Source organism: Ursus arctos, unplaced genomic scaffold (genome assembly GCF_023065955.2).
Source record: "Ursus arctos isolate Adak ecotype North America unplaced genomic scaffold, UrsArc2.0 scaffold_13, whole genome shotgun sequence".
Classification (NCBI taxonomy): domain Eukaryota; kingdom Metazoa; phylum Chordata; class Mammalia; order Carnivora; family Ursidae; genus Ursus; species Ursus arctos.
In genome coordinates, this window is record NW_026622797.1 from 43,635,845 (window position 1) to 43,652,067 (window position 16,223).

Here is a 16,223-nt window from a genome sequence, read left to right on the forward strand (position 1 = left end):
AGGAGTTTTCAATTTCTCCATTTTATATTTTTCCTTTGAAATTTCTTAAATTGTTTTCATCTTAGAAAATCATTCCCCATCCAGAAATGAAGTAGATACAAATGTTCCCTTCTAGGTATTGTTTTTACATTCAATAATTTGTATGAAATTCATACAAAGCATGAGGTATAAACTTTTTTTCCAAAATAGTCCATTTTCTAACATTATGCAAAAAGAATTTTATTTATTTATTTGGTACTACATCTTCCTCCAAAAGGGACTTAAGACAATTCGCTGAAAAAAAATTTTTTTCTTCTTCATTGGTTGTAATGTCTCTATCATGCATTAAATTCTTATGTAAATGAGGGTCTTTTTTCAGGTATCTAATCTCTTTTCTAGATTTGTTCCACTTACAGCTGAGTCCATATCATAGTGTCATAATATTTTGATATCTGCCAGACAGGTCCCTTTTGGCTATTTTTGCTTACATTTCTCTTAATTATTACTTTCTGTATATTGTTCTAGATCAAGTGTGCAGCCATTTTAATCATTTCCAAAAATTAGTTACCCACTCAAAATTTTATTGGAGTATTATATGTCTAAATTAATTTAGGAAGAATTGGTACATTTATAATACCTAGCATAACTATCCAGGCATGTGGTATGCCTTTTCACTTAAAATTTCCATTTAAAGAGGTCTCTGCACAGTGAAGGAAACAATCAACAGAACTAAAAGGCAAGCTACTGAATGGGAGAAAATATTTGCACCCAAAGAACAAATAATCCAATCAAGAAATGGGCAGAAGACATGAATAGACATTTCTCCAAAGAAGACATACAGATGGCCAACAGACACATGAAAAGATGCTCAACAGCTCTCATCCTCGGGGAAATACAAATCAAAACTACAATGAGATACCACCTCATACCTGTCAGAATGGCTAAAATCAACAAAACAAGAAACAGCAAGCATTGTTGAGGATCTGGAGAAAAAAACGCTTTGCACTATTGGTAGCAATGCAAACTGGTGCCGCCACTGGAAAACTGTATGGAGGTTCTTCAAAAAATTAAAAATAGAACTACCTTACTATCCAGGAATTGCACTACCATTTATCCCAAAAATTCAAAAACAGTAATTCAAAGGGATACATGCACCTTTATTTACAATAGCCAAACTATGAAAACAGCCCAAGTGTCAATCAATAGATGAATGGATAGAGAAGATGTGATATATATATTATATATCACATATATATGTGTGATATTTATGTGATACATATATATGTGATATAATATAATATATATTAGATTATTATTCAGCCATTAAAAAAGAATGAAGTCTTGCCATTTACAACAGCGTGGATTGAGTTAGAGAGTATAATGCTGAGCAAAATTGAGTCAGTCAGAAAACGACAAATACCATATGATCTCACTCTTCTGTGGAATTTAAGAAACAAAACAAATGAGCAAAGGAACAAAAAGGAGAGAAACAAATCAAGAAAGAGACTCTCAACCATAGAGAGCAACGGGATGGTTACCAGCCAGGAGGTAGGTGGGAGGATGGGGGAATTAGGGGATGGGGATTAAAGAGTACACTTATCATGATAAAAAAAAAATAGTTTTAAAAAATAAATTAAATTTTCTTTTATGCTTGTATTCTTTTTTTCAAATAAGGAATACGCTTCTCTTATCGTGGTTGCTCCTAAATATTTTCCATTTCTGCTGGTTCCTTTCTTGTTTTTCATAGAGTCTGTTCCCACCTCTCTTAGTAGGGAATCTGTGAGAAAATTAAGTCCTACAGGAAAGGATTTGAATGACTGCTCTCAGAATCTTCCAAAGGATGGCATTTAGCCAGTAACGTTCTATATGCCTAAAGGAACTGCTCCTTACATACCTACAATCCTTACATACAATGAGTCCCTTGGGCTATATCTCTGTGGGCATCCTGATTGAGAAGACCTGGGACTTTCTTTAAGCTCTTTAAACTCTTCTTCCCCCATGACTTTTACTCACTACAGATGACTTAACTGACTAATAATACCTCAGAGAGAAATATAAAACCACCAAACTACCTCAATTTCCTGCCACAAAATCTACAAATCTACTTGTATCTGAACTTAACCCTTTCCTCTTCCTGTTTAATGAGAGAAGTGTTCCTTCTCTCTAGAGCCACCTCCTCCACTCTGAAGCTCTTCCCTGGACTCTCAGCTTTCCCCTCTCTTTTATATCTCCAGTTTCTACTCTTTACTGGATCTGTTTTACCAACATAAGAATGATAGTCTAATCATCCTTCAAAACTAAATTTCAAGTCCTCCTCCAACTATCACCCTCAACTTGACTAAATTTTCTACATTCACTGATACTTCCCACTCATTTCACAAACCAATCAAACCCCAGCTCTCCACTGAAAATGTTCTTCCTAAAGTCATTAATTCTCTCCACTTAACTAATACTATAGACCTTTTTCAGCCCTTATCTTGATGGCCTTTTAGCGCCATTTTATAGCAGTAACCATTCCCTTCTGTTGAAAGCATTCTTTTCTCTTACTTCTGTGCCACTAAATTCACCTCCTTCTCTTCTTACCTCTTCGGTTCTCCTCAATTATCTTACTGACCCTTATCTTTCTTCCCCATTTTTCTCAACTCTTTCCTCATGGTCTCTTCTGTTATCATTTGGGTTTTTCCCTAGACACTTGTATCCATTACCATGGCTTCAATCCCCATCAAAGTAAATGTCTAGTTCAGTCCTCAGTTCCAGTCACATATATCTAGCTGCCCACTTCAGATTGATACAGGATATTTCACAAGCACATCGAATATGAGGAGTCCCAAATTGAGTTCATTATCTTTCTATTCTTTCTACCTGCTTCTTTTCCAATATTTCCTAGCTAAAATCAGTCACTTCTTTCCATCCCTAGAGCTGTTATCCTAGTCCAGATATTCTCTCACCCAGACTTATGCATATATCTATAACACGACATTCCTCTCGTTTGCCTTCGCATATGCCAATGGTTGACATTTGGTAACATCAGAGGCATTTTTGGTTGTCACAAGGGGGGGGGATGTGGAATCTGGTGAATAGAAACCAGAGACACTGTGATGTGGCTAAACATCCTGCAATGCACAGGACATGAACCACAGCACAGAATTACATCGCCCAAAATGCCAGTAACACCAAGTCTGAGAAAGCCTAACCTATGTTGTTCCATCTATTCTATCCACTGGTCCTCTCTTCCCCAACTCCACTCCTCCAAACTCCCACTTATTCTCAGTTCTTGCCTTAAATGTCACTTCCTCTGGGAAATGTCCTTAACCACTGCAACTAGGTTAACACCCGTGACACCCTTCGTAATTACATATAATTACTTTTAAAGACATATTTTGCTGCTACACTGTAAAAGAGCAAATCTGTCCATTCACTGTTTGTCCCCTAGTACCTGTAACTCCGTATACCTGTTGATTAATATCTTGCCCTATTTCTATTTAAAAAATAGAACTTTATTCAGAATTTTTTAAAAAGCAAAACCACTCTTGTATATTAGCAAAGCTAACGCCTATTTTCCCTACCTCACAGTTACTAATGTTCAAATGAACTGAAGTATATGTGGGTTTACAGTGAAAGTCTCGTGTCCTGAGCAAACTCTGGTGGTTGATCACCTCAGCTACAAAATAATTTTTTTTACTTTCAACTTTGTTAGACAAATATTCTGTTATCGTTTTTAAAAGTATTTAGAGTAGTTCTGAGCCTTTAGAAAGCCCTCGTGTTCATTGCTATAATCCTCATCATAACGATACTCTATTATTGTTTCAGGTGTCTGGAAATATAGGCCGTGTAGCCTAACGAAAATATTTTATTTTAAATTTACTAACAAAATCTATGCCTGAATTTGTAGTGGACTCTTCTAAGAAGGGAACAGAACATTTGAGAAACATTTTTTCTTTTATTCTGAGAAGTGAGCCTCGCTGTACACATGTTGTAGCAGCTGATGGCTCCCTGGTACCACCAGCCTCATCAAAGGGTAGAAAGAACACCTGAGAGAAATTACTTAAATTCCCTATTGACATAAACTTCAGTCAACTGAAGTGTATTTCTAAGTCAATATTTTTGCACTTTCGCAATTGTTTATCTAATAAAGAGCTATTATTTCATTGATAAAAAGAGCAATCTAGAGGATTTTATTATGTAATTAGCCATTAACTGTATTAAAAGCACTGGTGGGAAGAAATTGGTCATTTCAAAGGGTTGGGGGCTTTATATTATTTCTTAAGATAATATGCTTGCATCATTTCACCAAACTAATGGGGTTACAATTTACCTCAGGTTCAGATTTACCACACAACACATTGTCATGTGCCCTTAGTTCTGTGGCACCTCTTTTTAATGATTAGATAACTTGAGGATAATGAAGGCCTTATCGTGTGCCTAATTAGCCATGCAGTCCCTAATGGTAGTCTAACTCATTTAGATAAAGGCAGTTTGCTGATCGGTCCCTTGGTTGGGGGTGGGAGAGGGAGGGGAGTCCAGGGAGAAAGTGTGTGTGTGTGTGTGTGTGTGTGTGTGTGTGTGTGTGTGTGTGTGCTAGAGACACATACCCTTTTTCCCTTGCTCCCACATCCGCCAATCACCCATCTCCACATTGCAGAAGAGATCAGCAAACTGACTACACACACACACACACACACACACACACACACATACACAGTGGTTCAAACAGACCACAGCGTAACATCTGGGCTTCGTGATTAGTATTAAAGGTTTTGTCTAAATGGGTATATGCCAAATACCAATTCCTTCCAGATCCCCAGCTTTAGGCTTTCTCTTTATATTTCAATGGAAATTTCTTAGATCAGTAATGGTCTTTTTTTGCAATCTCTTAAGTATCTGATTTTAGGTAAGAATAATTGAAAAATTACCCCTCCTAGGCTAATTGGAAATTCTTCAGTAGGTCCATGTAAAGCAACATCAGTTGCCCCAAATCTAACTTAGCTCTGTCTGAAGTTCTCAATCATTCAACGGGCTCCTCGTAAATTAACATTTGTATATTTGCCAACAAGGATGGTTAGCACTTATCATTCAGTTTGTGGTACGTATTATGGCAGACACAAAATAGAAATGAAATAATTCTTACCTCGTTCTTCAGCTTGCTTCCAGAAAACCTTAAAAATCAGTACATTTTTCCATTAGTTAAAATATAAATATACAATTATAGCAAACAAAGAAATGCAGGGAATTGCAAAAGTGGAGACTTCATATCATGATTAGTGAAATAAACCTGGAGAAATCTGTTTGATTTTCAGAGACCCACACATCCTTCTCAATTTAATTAAAAAATAAGTTATTAAGGGAAAGTAAAATGAAGAATATTTAAGGAAGTCAGATAGGATCAGAGGCAAGCAAAGTACACTTCATATGAAATAGTCATTTTTGTTCCAGCCTATACGTTCACTGTACAGTGAGTTTGGCCAGTAAGCCACCATTACTTTCTTTACCATGTCTGAGTTCATCTTAGCATGACTCAGGTCATGCTAGGTGACTAAATGACTAGGTCATTTTAGGTGACTAAAATGATTTTTTTATACATGTTACTTTACTTTTCAAATTCATTTATTCCTTTGTGAGCTAAGAGCAGCTCTTGGTAAATCACACCATAAGGCAACCTCAGATGCAGATTTAATTATTCGGAGCTCCAGTATTTAAAAAATAATAATTGTATAGTATCACTGGTTTTGTTGGATGTCACCCCACTTATTCATGACCTCCTCTTGATAGCTAAGGGTAGATTAGAGAGGTGTGTTCTTTATATTCATTTGTGGTTTTCCTTTCATATGCACTCAAACAGGTCAATAGCTTTACCTCACTTAAGGCAAGCTGGTATTCAAAGTATGTATTATTAGACATGATTTATAATAAACTTTTCATCTCTGTAAGGTGCTGATCAAGCACACAGATTTTTATTATATTTAATTTTAGTAGGCTCCACACCCAATGTGGGGCTTGAACTCAGGACCCTGAGACCAAGAGTCGCATGCTCTATCAAGTGAACCAGCCAGACACCCCAAGCACATAGATTTTTAAAACAGCTTATCTCCTGGGGGAAAAAAAAATACATTTTCTGCCTTTATTTGATTGAATCCAGCCTGAAAACAGACTCAGCCTTAGGAGTAAATACTAATTTAAAAGCAATTCTGCTTCCTTGATTTCTCCTTTTCATCTCTCTGGGACACCTTGTTCACTATTCTTTTCTCATTAATGACTGCAAATTATATAAACTGCCCAGGAATCTAGACCACATCATTGTAAATGCCCATACAAAGTTGAAATTAAGGTCTGATGCTTTAAAGAAAACATTTCAATAAGCAAAAGGAGAAAGTCTTTTATTCTATTGCTATTACGCATAGTTAAAGAAATGCAGAGAACTTGTCTTGAAGAAAGTAGAACTCTACCTTGTCAGGCCCTTTCCAGAATAAACCGAATGGTAATATGCACTGCTCTCCTTGATACCAATCCCATAATAATGATACCTGCAGCAAGGACAGAAACGGGTTCTGTGTTAATGAAGGAGTTATTTGAAGGGGAAAAGGAGACTAAAGAATAGTTGAGGGAAGCCACAAGTAAGAACTGCAACTCCTTGATCACCTTCCTTTCCTGATTTTTTTCAAGTAGCACCTTAATGTGTTAAATACCTCTGATGATCATTAGTCCTACATACGGTCATATTTCTGGCTCTAGGATTAAAAAAGGAGAGCCGCCTACCGCCCATCCCCTGTCACCCCCTAACAAATAAGGTTTCAAAAACCAAACATTTGTCAATGTAGGCATTTAAATGTAGCCACTTAAATTTGTAAATGTCAGCACTGGCTCCAAGTAGACCAAGTATCTATCTGCAAATTGTTGATTCAATTTGAATGTAGTCAGTTGAACAAAAATAAATGATAGGTTTCCTTTATAGGATATTTACTGGATGGAGAAAATAGCATGACATTGCATGGAGGAAGATATCAATGTCATGCATAGGAATATATATGAAACATGCGATCTTTCAAAAGTTATTTTCCTCATGAGAAAGGAGAAGCCCAATTCGCTGTCATTTTCACTCCAAACTTTTGTACAACAATGAGGGGAAAGCTATATCATGAATCAACAGAAATATGAAACATAGAATGTAACAGTGTTACAAATAATTTGTTATAAATGTGTCTATGTACCCTGAGCCACAGACAAGTATAGCCTTTCATTAGTTCTCAGGCTACAGCACGTTCTCCTAAGCTGCAGACTTCTGACTTACTCCAAACCCAAGTACAAACGCTACAACGATTATACAAAAGCTCATCAAATAGTGGGGATTTAAGAAGAGTGGCCAACGCCTGCTAACTTCCGTCTCCCCTCCCCTTCCCCACCCCTCACCTATGCAGCAGCAGCACCTGCTTGGCTACCTATTGTTTCCATTTGCATTCATCTAAAACCAGGCAAGGAATGAAATAAAAGCAAATAAGGGGGTTTCCAGTGGACTTCAGTGTAACCATATTTAAAATTTCATTACTTAGCATCATCATCTGAGTTTAAAGCGGACAAGACAGTGAAGGATCTGTTTCAAGGCCCCTTTTCTGATCTAGCGAGAAAGAAAAAAACTTGGCACAGCAAGTCCACCATGAAACATTTTCCAGGCCCAGGGCAAGAGTACAAATGAAAGCCCAATACCATATATCTAAATATTTCAATATAAATCAAGCTAAAAAACTGCTCAATAAAATACCCCTGTTCTCCTATCTTGACAATTTACCTCCATAATGATCTGGTAGGTGGGTTTGAATTTAGAATTCTTCCACGTGTGAACGTGGTGGGAGAAGAGCCAGCCTCAACCCTTCTCTTCCCAGGCCCTGCTCTTTTGTTCACTGCGAGGAGCCTCTTGTCAACACACAGCCTCCATGTCCAAGATCAATCCAACTCCCCAGCCACCACCACCAAAGAGCTACTACCTCGGGGTCACCTCTTACGTCTATGTATACTGGCGGAGCACAGCACCCTTCTCAGGATGGATGGGGGAAGAGTCCCACGTGGGAGGGAGAAGGCATGCCTGGGGCTGTTTGGACAGAGAATTCTGGGGGCCCAGGGACCTGCAATGTGGGCTAGAAGGAGAATGTGGCTTTCGGTGGGCACATTTACTCACACTATGGACTCCTTGTCTCCTGGGGAGGAGAACAGTGGGAGGAGGGCCAGTATAGAGCCTCTTGAAGTGTAATGCCCAGTAATGCCCAGGGATGGGTTCTCTCCCATTAAACGAGTCACCTCTAAGGATCTCTAATGCTTCTCGACGTGGAGAGGAAAGGGTTTTTTAATATGAAAACAAAAAACTAAATATATTACAGTAAATGTTTTCAGAAAGAGGTGTTATATTTGAGAAATGGTAAGGAGAGAGGATCAAGGTAAATGGAGATATTTTAGGATTACTGAGGACTGGGAACGAGTTTTCCAAAACAAGGGCAATAAGCAGTCTGTTAACTTGAACAGAGAAGGTTTATAACTGCTCCCGTCTTACAGTATAGAAAATACTCCCATAGCAGATGAGGAGAAAAGAACCGCTAACATATACTGGAACAAAAGGGGAAATGAAGGAACGACAAAATGATGGAAACTCCAAAATATGGACATGGCTTAAGGCTCCAGTGAGAAACTAAAAGAAGGACGCTTATTTAAGTCGCAAAGACCTTACCAAAAGCAGCTATATTAACAGAAAAAGATAAGGGAAATGCCTAAAAACCACACACAAGAAAGAGCAGATTCAGATGTTATTAGGCCAAGTATATCAGAATTAGTTAATGAGCCTAAGCGTCTGAAATAAGTATTAATATTTTCTTGATTGAATTTTGGAACAGAGATACCAGAGGGAATGTCTTTGTATTAGAAGAAATAAAGCAAGGGATGTTTGAGAACTAAAGGGCGGATTACAATGGAAACACATTGTAATTTCATATTCTCTGGCAAAGTTTTCCAATTATTCTGCAGACGCCAGAGCTTAAGTAACTATATTTTAGCCACTTGCTGAAGTAATATATGTTAAGCATTGCTTTAAAAGTTGATCGTTTTCTTTTATTAGAACTTTGATCCTCTTGCTTGTCCTCCATAATCCTTTTTTCAACATGCAGATAATAGATTATACCATGGTAAGGTGATTCATCACGCAGATTTGAGAAGAAATTACATTGCCTGGTGGTAGGTAAAAATCATAGGACAAGTCAAAAGGATAAGCAGGAGTTCAACAAATACTAGAAGACATACTGCACCTTGACTACTATGCTAGATGTCAATACTACGACAAAACAGACATGGGAAATCAGGTCAGGAATGTGCTTCTGAATTACAACCTTGTTCGTGGCATCCTGAACCAGACCACTTGTCCATCACAGAACGGTGACCACATTGACCAATACTAAGGCACATTTTACTTCCATTTTTTAAAATCACCTTATGGCCACTTTTTGTAAAAACTGCAACATCCTTTAGGACTCAATAATACTGACTAATATGAATTTGTAATTTTTTCGTACTTATGACTTTTAAGGAAAGGGTATTCTCATGGCACAATTCATTTGTCCCTTATTTTTCTAAAATGACTGTAGTATTTTGCCCCCTCCTTTCCAATCATTAGGGAAAAATATCTTTAAAAACAGAAGTATGTAATGCTTCCAACTACATTCAGAGTCAAGATTCTATATTTTACTGCCCCCCCACCCCGACCCCAGCAAAAGAAAATCTTTTTAAAATAGTGTAAAGATTTCATTTATTTATTTTTGCAAGAGAGAGAGCAAGCTTGAGCACGAGCAGGGGGGAAGGAAGCAGACTCTCTGCTGAGAAGGGAGCCCAACATGGGACTTGATCCCAGGACCCTGTGATCATGACCTGAGCCAAAGGCAGATGCTTAACGGAGCCACCCAGGTGCCCTAAAATACTGTATTTTATTCACGGGCCAAACATAAATAACACTATCTCCCAGACACAACTAAGCACGCTCTCTTTCAATTGGCCATGTAGCCTCCATACTCGAGAAGCAAAAGATACATATATCTTCTATATAATTTTTTCTCTCAATTTTGTTTGTAACTAGAAATTCCTAAATGAAGATGTTTTGAATAGGTTTGCACTCAGCATAAACACTCCCTCTTCTAGCTCAGCATGAATCATATTAAGCATTGAAAACTAACAGGAATCGCTAAGACTTATACCACTGATCTGGATTTTTCATGTTTGATAATCCATGTATAAACAAAGACTCCTAGAATTTAAACTCCCTATGATAGGAAATCAATAAACATTTGTTGAATAAATAAATAACAAGGAAAAAGTTAAAAACAACAATGTGTCATAAAGAAAACTTTCTAAACAGGAATTTTTCGGTTAAGGCCATGCATCTAGTGTCCTATACTTAAATATATGAGCATAATTTTAAATTTGGTAGAGATTAAAGAATTTCTTGTCTAACATGATATAAGGAAATACACTAACTCCTTTACCCCTGCCAGAGCACTGCATAAACTTATCTATTACTGTCACAATTACTTGCTCTCCATAAATAGCATGTTTTTCTCTCCTAGGCACCCTCAACTTGGTTGAGTTCTTCATTGGGAATGCTCTTCCTCCTTTGTGTCCTCATTTCTTATTTATACCTCAAGGCATAGCTTTTAATGCATGAAGCTTGCCTGGTTTCTCAGACAAATCTAATCTCTCTGTCCTTTAAACTTCTCTCTTGGTCATTTATCCTAGATAGCTTTATACCTCATAGCACTGGTGTGTGTACACATGGCTAACCATAAGGTTTAGAGGACAGGAACTGGATCTTTTCCTTCATTGATTCCCTCCTTAGAAATTACTATATAGAAAAATCCTCACTTACTGGAGGATGAATCAATGTCTCCTGCTAGAAATTTAGACACTTATAAAACACAAATTCTCTTAAAGCCAACAGTTTCAATAACTGCCTCATAGCACTATGCATTTGCAGGTCACCAATAAAATACTGGGGTTGTATAGCTAAATAATGTATACAGAGGGCATGAAATCAGTGCACTTAAGTAGGAAGATTGTTGCCAGAAATATGAATCTTAATATTTTGCAATGACCATTGTCATGCTTTAGCACTTTCATATCTAGTTTCTTCTGGAACCAATAAAATAAATAATCTTTCCCCCTTAATCTTCCTTTTAGTACCTAGTCTACTAGGTACATGTTATCACTTGAGTGATGATTTAATGTTTTTGAGAACAGAGAAGAGATAATAAATGAGCAGCTCTGTCTTCCCAACAGCTAAAGGTAAACCTCATAAAACTAAGGAGAGTAATTTCATGCAAAGTATACATGGATTTTTCATCTCAGGCCCAACATTTTACAACATTATTTTACTGTTAATATATTCCCCTAAAATAAACCTTGCTAGGAAATATTTGCCAGAAATATTCTAGTACAACAAAGACATATGGTTGGTGCATGTCAGATAAAAAAGTAAGGTCTGCGTAAGTGTGTGCTAACTAGTTATTTTAGTTTATACACCACTACCCAACGCTGATTCTGTAGGTTACTCTGAATAAAGATTCCCAAGCATTTCACAGTTCTTTCTCTCTATATGGTTCTTGTCCATTTTTATTTAAAAAGATATACGATTAATGCTTAAAAATCCTTATGTTTGCATAATACAAGGATCTTTGTGATTATCTAACAAGTTGTGTTCATTCATTGGTGTCAACTGACTTTTTAGCCTTATATCAAATGACAGATACCATTTACATTTTAGTAATAAAGATTTCTTAGTTAGTTTTTATCTCCACATTTTAAAGTGAACATGATATAAAATATAAAAGATTTTTAACAGGACAAATGAAATTATTGCTGCTCTTACGACCAAAATATTTACATTGTGTCTAACATTTTTCTTCACTTGCTGATAAACTTCTACTTGCCCCTATAGTTCTTCTTTTCCAGTTCAGTCATTATATAGAATTCCTGAAACATATGTCTCCACTGCGCTAGTAGCCCCAATGTTAGTTTACACTACACAAATGATCACTGATAAGGAAATGATGGGATTAAGCTGTTCGGGACTTGCAATAACTTACTATGATAAGAGCAGCTGCCATATCAGTTTTATGAACCCACTAAATCACTACTAATAAATAAGATAATAGCTTTTGTCCATCATGTCTGAAAACCAAGATTCAACTGATCAAAGTCTACAAAGAAATTAAAATGTAACTTCAGATCAAACAGTCTACGGTGTACATGAAATCTACATGGTGGTCTCCAACTGTGTTCTCCCTTATTCTTCTGAGCTATTCTGAGCAAGGGGGAGAAACAGGTCCTTTTTCTTCATCACTATATCCCTATGGCCTAGTCAGCACCAGGACACTCAATAAAATGCTCATTAAATAAATGAATATTAGTAGTGAGAGTTTTTTGATAGCACATACCTTATCCCATTATTTGCATCTTAAAAGCTCTTTAGCACCATGCTTTGTACACTGATAAAAATATGAATGGCTTGATTATTGATATAATCCATTCATGACATGAAATAGGCAAAAATTATTTTTCATTAGATACTCTTTTGTGCCTATCTGATTTTGCTTCACCGTTACTTTTTCATCCAGATTTGAAAATATTGCACAGAAGAAAAAATCAGGTGTTTATTTGGGCATGGGTAGTAAAACAAAGAGAAGACAGCAAAAAACTCAAAAGCCAAGTCAGTTTTTATCTTGGTTTTGTGAATGTGCAGTCTGCCACTGGGGCTTCTTGACTGGGAGGGGCTGGCGACTGTGAAGGAAAGGACAGAGAGCAGAGCTTTGTCCCTGTAAACTCGCTGGCTTTGTCCCCAAGGCTCACTCACGTTAGATGTTCTGGAACAAGGCTTCCAGCTGTTAACCTTTAAAGACCTTTTTCCCATAACCGTCAGCAGCAATGGCTTCTTATGTAGAACATGAGACGGGTCCGTGGAAACAAATTATTCAATTTTTAATTGTTTCTAATTTTTACAGTGTGTGATATCTGGTGATCTGTGATATCTATCCAATTCTGTCCATTTGGATTTTTTCTTTGCTTTTAATGTATCTCTTTTCTATATTTTGTCTCTTCCTTTTGGTTGAATAAATTTTTGCCTCATTTTATTTAGTTAAACTTTTTCATCTTTCACTTTCGTGAGGGAAGGAAGTAGCACCTGCAGAAATGTGTAGTGAGGACTAATCATTTTAATACCCAGTTATGTCAGAACTTAGAGAAACAGAACCTGAAAATAGACACTAAATTCCCTCTATTTTTAGATCCTACTAATCGATCACCTCTTCATCACAAAGATAAGTGTTTCCCCAGCTATTGGATTTTACACAGGGACTAAAATTTGAAGGGGTTCCATGAACCCTAAAGGCATATAAGGGCAGTTTTAGAAACAGTGGTGCTATCTTGTGCCCAGAATACAGAAGAACCTTTGAGTTAATCATGATCTAAAATAAATTCTGTCTGAAGGATTCAAATGAAATGACTGGACATACTGTAGCTATTCTATGACATTTGGGCAAAAATTGAGAGTTTATGTTTTTAAATAACCATCATTAAGCAGTTATATAATATTAACATATGTTAATATATGATCCACAGAAGTCAAAATAAATTAATACTAAGTTTATTTATATTTTTGAAATAATTCAATAAATATTTACTGATAGTATGTTGAAGGCACTAGAATAAACACCACTGCAATAAAATAGGTTTTGCAAAATTAATGGTAAAATTTGGAGAAATTATAGATTTCTCTTTCTCCAAAGTATTCTTACTTCTTCATTTATATTTCTGTGTTTCACCAATTGTTCATGTTTCTATAGACATGACAATATTTTTCATAAGATGTAGATTTTTGAAATATTAACTAGCCATTAGAAATGGTGATTGTAAAGATAATATACCAACATAGAGAAATGTTTAGGACAAAAATTGAAAGCAAAAAGCAAAAGTGTGGTTCTGCCACAAATTTGCTTTTATATAAAACATAAATATCTCTAAATAAATATAAAATAATTTAAAATGCCTTATGATTGAGGCTTCAGAAAATATTAGCCCTTTAAGATTGCCTGGGTGGCTCAGTCGGTTAAGGATCTGCCTTCTCCTCAGGTCGGGGTCCAGGATCCCGAAGCTCCCGCATCGAGGTTCCCTGCTCAGTGGGGAATTTGCTTCTCCCTCTCTCTCTGCCCCCCCCCCACTTGTGCTCTTTCTCTCTCTCTCCTTCAAATAAATAAATAAATAAATAAATAAATAAATCTTTAAAAAAAAAAAAAAGAAAAGAAAACATGGGTGCCTGGGTGGCTCAGTCATTAAGCGTCTGCCTTCTGCTCAGGTCATGATCCCAGGGTCCTGGGATCGAGCCCTCCATTGGGCTCCCTGCTCCACTGGGAACCTGCTTCTTCCTCTCCCTCTCCCCCTGCTTGTGTTGCCTCTCTCGCTGACTGTCTCTCTCTCTGTCAAATAAATAAATAAAATCTTTTAAAAAAATAAAAAATAAATAAAATTTAAAAAAGAAAACAGCTCTTTGAAGAAGAATCTAATATATTTATAAGTTTTTAAAACAGATTAGGCAAAAAATGAAATATATACCTGAAAAAATCAAAAGTTCAATTAAATAATTATTTTGTTGATATGACTGATAGCAGAAAAAAATAGGTTCACTCGTTGACAAAGCACAAACTTCAGAGTCAGATAAACTTTGATTTAAATGCCAACACTGTGATTTTACAGTATGTGTGTGGCGTTGGGCAAGTCAAGAATCTTTGAACTACAGTCTTCTCCTTTGTAAAACACAGTACTTCCAATCTTGTATCGTCATTGTAAGGATTTGAGAGTGTGTGGTTGTGCGTGTGCTTGTGTGTGTGTGCTCAGTAAGTAATAACTTTTAATTGCATTGCTGATTTTTGGATGCACTGAGAGATGCATTTCATATTATTAAAGACAGTCAGTTTGAAAGATACTCATTTCTCCATCCATTCCTATACTTTACCTCATTTAATTCTCACAACAAACCTGTACGACAGATACTATATACCCTCTTTACTGATGAAACACTGAAGGATTCACCTGGTGTCGCACAGTGGCTATATGTGGGAGTAATGGGATTAAAGCTTAGAATTGTCCAACTCTAAACTGCATGCTCCTAACTCTAGGCAACTCTTCGAAATAAATAAAGATGGGAAACTACCTGGCTAAGAATAATCCCATCAAAACATTGCCAGTTCCAAGATACGCAAACTCTACATCTCCCCGTATCTATCAACATACTTACCTTTCCTATGGAAAATGTCTTTTCCCCCAGGATATCATAATACCATGAATATAACAGGCAAGTTATAAAAAGCAAATGGCATATCAGGAAAGTAGAAAAAAATTCAAATTATTAATGCTTCGCTCTTGGGCACATCTGCTCTTAGATATCAAACAAACTGCCTGAAGTTACCACGTGTTGTTACATAAACCTCAACACTGGAGCCTCACAGTGTCACAATGGACAGGGTTAATGATTCATCCCTAATCCTAAAGGCTCCTTCTAGGATTAATTGACTTTCTCTGCAGTCTACCTGCCTGCCCTCTTGTAGATCCCGTGAGAGGATTTCTCCACATTGCTTTGCCTCTTTTTCTGCTATCTATCTACGTCAAACACTCTCTGATCTTTCCTCCACCTGCGCAATTCAGTAGGAATCAAATCCAGTAGAAATCAGCCAGTTAAATTGATTCAACTTTGAAAAACAAGTCCTGACGTGGTTAGAAGGGAAGAACCAATTTAGTCGTTTTCAATCTGGCATTTCATTCCTCCTTCTCAGACCTCAGGTTGTTAACATTAACAGGAATCAATTAAATAAGTATTAACTGATCATCGATTATGTAGTCGACAAGCGAAAGGATATGAAAATGAATGAGACAAACTTTCTATCCTCAAAATATTATCTTTTGAGGGGAAGAGTTAAGTTAATTTCATAATAAGATAGTAGCAATGAACTGCTGGGAGGGTACAAAGAAAGAGCCTACAAGAAATCAAGAGGCAAGTAAAAATTCAAAAGAAGAGGGAGCTCATGAGACATTCTTTTCAAGAGATAAGCTTTCAACCTACCTGCAGGGGAAAGGGTATTTTCCATGGAGGCAGATAGCATAAACAAACGAATGGTATTTGACGATGGTATAGAGGTTACTGGGCCCTAATTTCATGGAAGCACAGGCTACAGGCT

The 16,223-nt window shown here is 36.7% G+C and overlaps 1 protein-coding gene across 1 annotated transcript in view; it reads right to left on the reverse strand.

Annotated features, from left to right (window-relative positions):
* The window catches only part of RFX6 (regulatory factor X6), a 56,869-nt gene that overhangs the window by 33,763 nt on the left and 6,883 nt on the right, over nt 1-16,223 (reverse strand). The window contains exons 5-6 of the mRNA XM_048225862.1: nt 6,423-6,500; nt 5,108-5,135 (exon numbers count right to left, since the gene is read on the reverse strand). Coding sequence (XP_048081819.1) covers nt 5,108-5,135; nt 6,423-6,500 — 106 coding nt within the window. The remainder of the gene's footprint in view (nt 1-5,107; nt 5,136-6,422; nt 6,501-16,223) is intronic.